General features: G+C 43.8%; 2 protein-coding genes across 2 annotated transcripts in view; both read right to left on the bottom strand.

The window, feature by feature from the left end:
• Positions 1-218: 218 nt before the first annotated feature.
• The window catches only part of LOC307040085 (targeting protein for Xklp2-like), a 41,484-nt gene continuing 33,557 nt past the window's right edge, over positions 219-8,145 (bottom strand). Inside the window, 1 exon segment of the mRNA XM_079682642.1 lies at positions 219-617. Within this exon segment, the coding sequence (XP_079538768.1) occupies positions 552-617 (66 nt within the window). The 3' untranslated portion in view covers positions 219-551.
• On the bottom strand, positions 4,207-6,367 carry LOC307040097 (zinc finger BED domain-containing protein 5-like). Its single transcript, XM_079682655.1, has 2 exons — positions 5,122-6,367; positions 4,207-4,883 (listed from the first exon to the last, which is right to left on the bottom strand). Exons 1-2 carry the CDS (start codon positions 5,611-5,613, stop codon positions 4,407-4,409), a joined length of 969 nt encoding a protein of 322 aa, XP_079538781.1. The 5' UTR covers positions 5,614-6,367; the 3' UTR covers positions 4,207-4,406.

Here is an 8,145-nt window from a genome sequence, read left to right as displayed (position 1 = left end):
CAGCGGGAATCCAAATGAATTAATCCTGAGTCCAATAACCATCAAAGTCACTCCAATCGTGCTCCTTAATTACGCTGTCATCCTGTCATAATCACCACAAAAAAACTGTTTGAACGTTTTATAAAATAAACTCAATAAACATTTTAACCATTGCAAAGTCTGGATTTCCAAATGTAACTGAAGTTGTTAGAATTCCAAAAATAACCACTGGCTACTTTTCATAAACTTTATTGAATAAAAGCAGTATATAAAATAAGCAAAAGCATAGAATATGCTGCTTTGAACGACAGTGTGGGCAAGACATGAAACCTCATTGCAAAGCACTAACATAGAAAAGTGTTAATGTACAGCAGGTGGCTAAAGCTAAACAGATAACAAGAAAGTAAAGGCAGCTCCTGGCATCTCAAAGATACCTTTACAGCCAGCGTTCTACAATGGGAAACTTTCAACAATGTCTGAAGTGGTTAAATAAAGAGTCAGTCCTGATCACAGGCGGAAGCGGTCAGAGAAGTTTGGGGAGTGGGGGATGGTGAGGGGGACTTCACTCTTCTTCACGGCCACAGGTTTGTAGTGTCTGATGGACTGAGCAGCCTGAACCTGCGCAAAGGCCTCCACGACTGGAAGAAGAATCATGAGTGACATGATGAGAACAGCTTCATACTTCAGAGCACTCCCAAGGAGGGTTATATGTGACCTGCTTTATCAAAATCAGTCACATCTACCCCCCCCAAACAACATTTGGACTAGTAGACACCGTTGTAAAGAGGAGATTCTTAGCTTTTCAATATTGGTTTTGTTCTCCATATTCATCATCACATGTCACATAACACAATGACGGTTACCAAAACACAATTATGAAATAAAAGGCCATTTAAGGCAATGTTATTATTAGAGAGGGTACCAGGCAATACATTATGGGGGTACCTTTTTTACAGGTCTATCTGATGATATTCTGATATGACAACTTGAGTATTGATTATCCCCGATATAACATTAAATTGGTGTATACTGCGGTTCAAAACTGCTAATATAGATGAAACAGGTGGTCATTGAAAGTATTGTGAATAATAAATAACATGCCAATCTACAGCCTAGCTAATGTTCTGGAGCGTTCCGGTTATATAGAGTGGCGAAGTCCCTCCCCTTCCGGTGGACCTCCATGGGACCTTATTTCGGAAAAATTATGTATTGAAGTCAATGGAGAGAGAAAGATCATCTTTCGATCCCGTTTGAATTGTGCCATGAATTACACATATGATGTTTGTCAATTTAAAAGATAATTTTGCAAGTTAAAAACATTTGTCGTAAAACTGTGAAGTAACACATTTGTTTGTGTGAAACGCTCAATGAACTACATCTCTGGTCTCGCACAACAACACACGTCACCAAGATGGCAGTCACTACTGTCTTGCCAAAAGAAGGGATTGACTACCTCACTATCACCTCAATGAAACATGTCCAGAAGAATGTCATGCAAAGCTGCCTGCCTTCCTTTGATTCTCTCCTAACTGCCCAGGGGCGGCGCCAGGGGGGCGCTAGGGGGTGCTGAAGCACCTCCCAGGATTGCCAAAGCACCCCCTGAGCACCCCCAAGAAATATGTATTTTTTAAATGTTATTTAATTTTTTTTTAATTAAATTATAAAAATTATTGATTACATCAATGCAAATGTGAAACAAACACATTTTTGACCAGCCAACACAGGTGATATGATTAGGCCAATGGCCAGACTTCCTGTTAGCTGGAGCGCCAAATTATTTGCTAACAGCAAAGTGACAAATGGATCGTTTTTTAGTCCTTAAACGTCCACGTGTGGACACTCAATCAAAACCACCTGAAAGCGAGAGGGATTCTGCACATAATAGGCCTCGTGAGTACAAGTAGCTTACTTCTGGCTCTCTGTGTTTCATTCAAGCTCTGCTCTGTGTGTGTGTGGCACGAGCCATTTTGTGTGCGTGTGCAAGCACCGGTGGGTCTCTACCGGAGATCGTTGTGGTTAGCATCTGGTGCTAGCTAGCCAAGCTAACGGATATAAGGAGCTTTTTCAAAAACAAGTTGGAGGGAGAACTCTCTCCTGTCAGACTGAGAGTCTCCGATAACCTCAGCTCAGGTGAAGTAAAGGACTCTCAGTGTTTAGTCTAGTTATCTCAGTGGGTCTCAAACGGTTTGTTTTAAAAGGGGAGTGATTTGTCCCCACTAGAGGAGGTGAGGACCCTCCTAGAGGAGGTGAGGTCCACTCCCCACTTGTAAAAATAGCAATTTACCCCTGCTTACACCTATATGCCGTGAGCGTATAGTAGATTTATCACTATTGAAACAGGTACATTCAATGAAAAACAAATTCAATGTACAGGCTTATGTGAACACTGTTCTACATGAACAATATGGGCACTTTATAAAAAATATTTACTGATGGATCCAAAAATCCAGAAAATGGTCTAACGAGTTGTGCATTTTATGTTCCTGAGTTAAAAGTCAAAGTGGGAAAGCGTAAAAGTGATCACATTGCAGTATATACAGTAGAGATGATGGCTATCTCTCTAGCACTTCAGTGGGTAGAGGAAATACAGCCAATGCGAGTGGTCATTTGCTCTGACTCCAGTGCAGCTCTGGAGAGTATAAACAACTTCTCTTCAGAATGTCGTCAGGATATTTTACATGAAATTTTACACATCATGTTTAGGTTAGTTCATCTGGGAATTGTTGTTCAATTTGTGTGGGTTCCAGCGCATGTGGGCATTAGAGGGAATGAAGTAGTGGATCAACTGTCAAAATGTGGTTTGAAAGCAAATCAGATTGATATTATGGTACCCATCAGTAGAGCAGAAGTCAAATCTTTTACTAAAGTGGTTATCAAGCAACAATGGCAAAAACTATGGGACAGTAACACCAAAGGAAGACATTTATATCAGATACAAAGGGAAGTAGGAACAGGAAGCACTTGGGGGAGTAGTAGAAGAGAGCAGAGCATCAACAGCAGGATACAATTGGGACACTCTGGACTAAACTCATCACTGCATCTGATTGGAAAACATCCAAATGGCAATTGTGATGGTTGCCAACAACCAGAGACAATACATCATGTATTTTTTAGCTGCCCGGACTATAACAGACAAAGATTCATTCTGAAAACTGCACTGGAACAACTCAACATCAAGGACATGGATTTCAAGGCAATATTTGAAAGTGAATCAAGAAATGAAGCAAACAAGCTGATCTTCAAATTCCTCAAAAGCACTGGTCTGAGGATAAGGATTTAGTATGAACATTTAATAACTAAACAGTAGGTGGCGATATATGCTCCAAGTGGAAGCGATTCGCCATTAAAGAAAAGAAGAAGAAGAAGAATAAGAAGAATATGCCGTGAGCTGATTACCGAGCCTTCATTGTAACAGTCGCGGGTACACTGTGTGTGCGTGTGTGTGGGGAGTGTTGCAGTCATACTTGCCAACCTTGAGACCTCAGAAATCGGGAGCATTTCAAAATGTAAAATAGTTAGAACTAAAATATAAGCATGTTAATATTAATGTAAGTGCAATGCCTTCCGGCCTGTAGCACCATCCTTGATGGAGCATATGTGTGGGCGGGAAAGGAGTGAGCAGAGAGTAGAGTAGTTGTCGATTTTTGTTCTGTTTTCTGTGACTATCTGCCTCACCCTCTCAGACTTTCAGTTGCGCGCTCTACTAAAGAGACGTGTTACCATGGAAACCAAACAATGGTGTAGCTGTATTAAAGTCCGAGTGGAAACAGTCCTGAGTAAATCTGATTTTGTCAGAAATCGGGAGAAATATGACCCCGGGAGGAAACCGGGAGAGGGCAATGAAATCGGGAGTCTCCCGCGAAAATCGGGAGGGTTGACAAGTATGGTTGCAGTAGAAAATTCAACTGTAGCGCTGGTGCATTAATGGGAAACCCTTAAAGTTTGAGCACCCTCTATGAAACGTCAAGCTACCCCACAGCACCCCCTAGAGCAGGGGTTCTCAACCTTTTTTGGGCCAGCGCCCCCCTGTCCATTATCCAGGTCTCTTACCGCCCCCCATCAAAAAAAGTAGACTTATTTTCTTCCCTGAATATTAATGTTGACTAATATTCTGTGTTATATCATTTAAAAAGCATGTCACTGAATGCCAAATAATAGATTTGATTGAACTGGGCAGTTGGAATATCATTATCATTAGTTTACCAGAGAGCAGAAAAGCCATGTGAATGTGAATAAAAATGATATTTATGAGTGTTAAACAAACTCAGACAAGAGCAGAGAATACAAACAGACTGCTACGGAACAGCAGCAATTTCACACATGTCCAGTGCAGAACAAACAGTAGGCTACAAAACTGTACATAAGGCCTACAGAACTAACAGGTCGGAAAGGTGTTGCATTTCGCCAAATTGCGGGGGGGGGGAAGGTTAGTGTGAGCCCTGCGCTTGGTGGTTCTCCGCCAGTTTCTTCACTGCGGGTTGCAGAGAACTTAGTTTCAGTCGCAGTGCACCTGAGGCCGTCAAGTTCAAGCGATTGCGGTACTTGGACTGCATGTGGAAGACCTGGCTGAATCCCTGCTCCGCGAGGTATGTGGTTGGGAAAGCCAGAAGAAGCAGCCTCGCTTTCTCCCAGAGAGCCGGGTAACGCTGAGAGTATTTGACCCACATGTTGCCCCAGCCAGAGGTGCGGAAAATAGCCTGGGCCTCATCGTCACTCTGGATGTCGATGAGATGCTCCTGTATTGCTGGCTCGCATTCCGCCACGTCCGCCTGAAAGGGCTGCACCACCCAGGTGGGAACATCGAGGTCCAAAAGATCTCTGAAGCGGATCTTCAAGTCGGCATTCACCATCCTCAGGTGGTCTGTGTAAATGAGAAGGCGCTCATCGGTAAGAGCCTCAGACACCTGCAATGAGTATAACCAGGAAATTGTTATCGGTGCAGAATGTTACCATCCGATTTTAAACTGGTTATTTTATTGCTAATTAGTTTACTAATTGATGTTTCTTTATTCTCATAATACATTCAAAACATAAGTTATTTATACTAACCAGGAACACAAATATAGTGTTGCATAGAGTAGCCTACATTTATTACATGTATTATTTATTATTATCATTATTTAGTAGCCTAGGCTGGATCACCTTGGTCAACAGCGGGAAATGAGCAAACTGCCTCCTGCCTATGCTCTGCCGGTATAGATCCAGCCTGGAGGTGAGACTGTGGATGACCGCCTTGCTCTGGATCAAAGTAACTCCTTTTCCTTGGAGCTTCAGCGTGACTTCATTCATTTTTCCAAAGAAGTCTGCGAGGTACATGATGTTGCAGCGGCTGGATGACACCTGTTCCCCGAGAGCTGCATCCACCTCCTCCAGGAACTCCACGATGCTGTCAAACAGCTCACAAAAACGAGCAAGGCAGTTTCCTTTTGAGAGCCAGCGGACATCAGTGTGGAGAAGAAGACGCTCAAATGTCTCATCATTTTCCTGACACAGCTGTCGGAACAATCTGTTATTCAGGGCGTGGGCTTTTATTTTGTTTATTGCCTTTACTGCAATATTGAGAGACTCGTGGAGACGTGGACCTTTAGATTTGGCCACAAGGTTGTGGCGGTGCACAGTGGACTGTGAGGACATGCGGGACCTGCTCCTTCAGCAGAGTGGTGAAGCCACGGTACCTGCCAACCATGGAAGGGGCACCGTCAGTAGCACATGCGAGGATGTTGTTGATCGGGATTGACTTCTCCTGTAGATAAGCATCCAGTGCATTAAAAATGGTCTGGCCCTTGGTGTCTGTGACCAGATATTTGGAAAATAAAAATTCCCCAGCAATCTCCTGACTGTTGGAGGTGCTATAGCGGAGATAGGCCATCAACAGAACATTGTTGTCAGAAGTGGTTGTCTCATCCAGCTGAAGGCTGAATGGAGCTTCCCGCAGGATGGCACACAGCTGCTCCTCTGTATCAGCGCCCATTTCATCAATCCTGCGTGCTACGGTGTCCTTAGTGAGTGGGATGGATTTCAGCACCTGTGTGGTACCTCTTTGATGGCAGGGAGTACCAACTTCTCTCCGATTGTGAACGGCTGCCCACATTTGGCTATCAGCAAGGAGATGTTATATGACGCTATTAGCCCGCTGTCAGTCTGGGTGGTCTTCCTAGCGAAGAGACTGCTGATGGTGCTCCTACCATGTTTCTCTTTGAGGGCCTGGAAGAACGGACGCTCCTTATCTGCCTTATCCGGGTGGATCTTGGTAAGGTGCTCCTTTAAACGTGAGGGTTTCATTCCCTCATTGGAAAATACATGTTCGCAAAGTAAACACATTGGGAGTTGTGCATTGGTAGGAGACGGTATGAAGCCATAGCTAAGATATTCAATAGAGTACTGTCTGCATTTTATCTTATATTTAGGGGGGGGGGGGGGGGGGGGGGTAGTGTCACGATATGGCGCTAGAGGGCTAGCTGGTGACATGACAAGACATCGTGCCGGGAGCGGACCGGAAGTCGTTGTAATTTTGAACAAACAGAGCTCTGTGTGGAGCAGCCTGGCTAGCCAGCTCTTCCATGTCGTAGCAGACATAGAAACGGGTATTATTTTCATGAACTGACCACTTAGTTTGAATCTGTTAGTGGAATTTTTCATATCAAAACATATCAAAATTTAACAAAGTGACACAGATTATTAACAGTCGCGATCCCAAAATTACAACGACTTCCGGTCCGCTCCCGGCTGCTTTTTGTAGGGTACGTTCGTAAATGCACTCAGAGCGCTCCGAGCGTCCCCGTTCCACAGTCCAGAGTGCTGCGCTCTGAGCGCTCACAGCTGGGTGCTCTGGCGGAACAGACGGGTTGTCCGAGCGGATTGACCGTTCATGCATTTACGAACGTACCCGTAATAACACTGCTGACAGCTGACCAATCGCAAGCAGAGTTGTGGTTTCCTATAGCAACAAAATATGCTGACAGCTGCTTTTTGTACAGGAAAAGACGCTGTGGCCAGCGTTTTTCATGACAAAAAGACATTATGCGTGAACGCCCCCCAAGAACACCTCAACGCCCCCCTTTCAAAAATATTGCTTCCAGCGCCCCCCGATGTTCTCTGAAAGCCCCCTGGGGGGTGGTACCGCCCCCGTTGAGAACCAGTGCCCTAGAGAAAATCTCTGGAGCCGCCACTGACTACCTGATCTTTTTAATGTTTAATGTCAACCATTTGTGCAGATAGCATGAAGTAGAAAAGATTGCGATGCTAATGTAGCGTTAGCGTTAGTATTTCTCCCCGTGCTTAAATGGTGTATTATAGAATGATCACACCAGTGTGACAGTACTCTTCAAAGGATTCACGAAATATGACTACTACTCTTACTGTTTAACATGTTGGGTTACTTAACGTTACTTCATGTTAAGGCTAATAAAAATGACAAGGCTAAGGCTTTAATGCTAACTAACGTGCTCAGTGTTGCTTCGCGTCGGGCTCCTGATCAGCCTGTCGGTGTTCTTTTCCCCATAATGACCACGTCGCTGCACATTATCCCGCTTATGAAACATGGCCACATTCTCAACAAAGTAACGACATGACTCCCAATATTAATTGAAATGCTTTTATGAATTTAGAAAATGATTTTATTGATTTAAAAAATAGTTGTATTGATTTATATATATAAAAATAGTCCGTTGTTACTGTTTGAGCTAACGTAGCAACGGCATGAACTGCTTCGATAGCGTTTTTGAGGAGCTTTTTTATTACAGATTTGAAAACATCGTTGCTTGCTTTAAAAGTAGCACAATTCATTATGTCAAACCTTGGAAAGTATCTAGATATCCCTGCCCTAATGCCAAAGGAACTGCCAACTCCCCTCTCCTGCAGGGGAGCGTGGTCAGCTACAGCTCATAGAATCAGCCCTTGCCAAAACAGGGCTGGAAAGAGAAAATAGAGCTAAATGAGGCATGGCTAAAATGCAGGATCTGTTTGGTATTTGAAAAAAAACAAAACGATATTTATATAGGTATGGCCCTACAATATATGTTTCAAATATAGCATGATAGGCCCACTTTAAGTGGGGGGGACCTAACCTCCTCTAGGAGGGTCCGGGGGCATGCTCCCCCGGGAAGATTTGTTAAAATATTGAAGTTGAAAGCATCAATCTGGTGCACTTTGAGAGCAAACTGGCGA

Source organism: Notothenia rossii (assembly GCF_949606895.1).
Source record: "Notothenia rossii genome assembly, chromosome: 1".
NCBI classification, from domain to species: Eukaryota; Metazoa; Chordata; class Actinopteri; order Perciformes; family Nototheniidae; genus Notothenia; species Notothenia rossii.
This window is presented reverse-complemented; position numbering and strand designations above follow the sequence as displayed.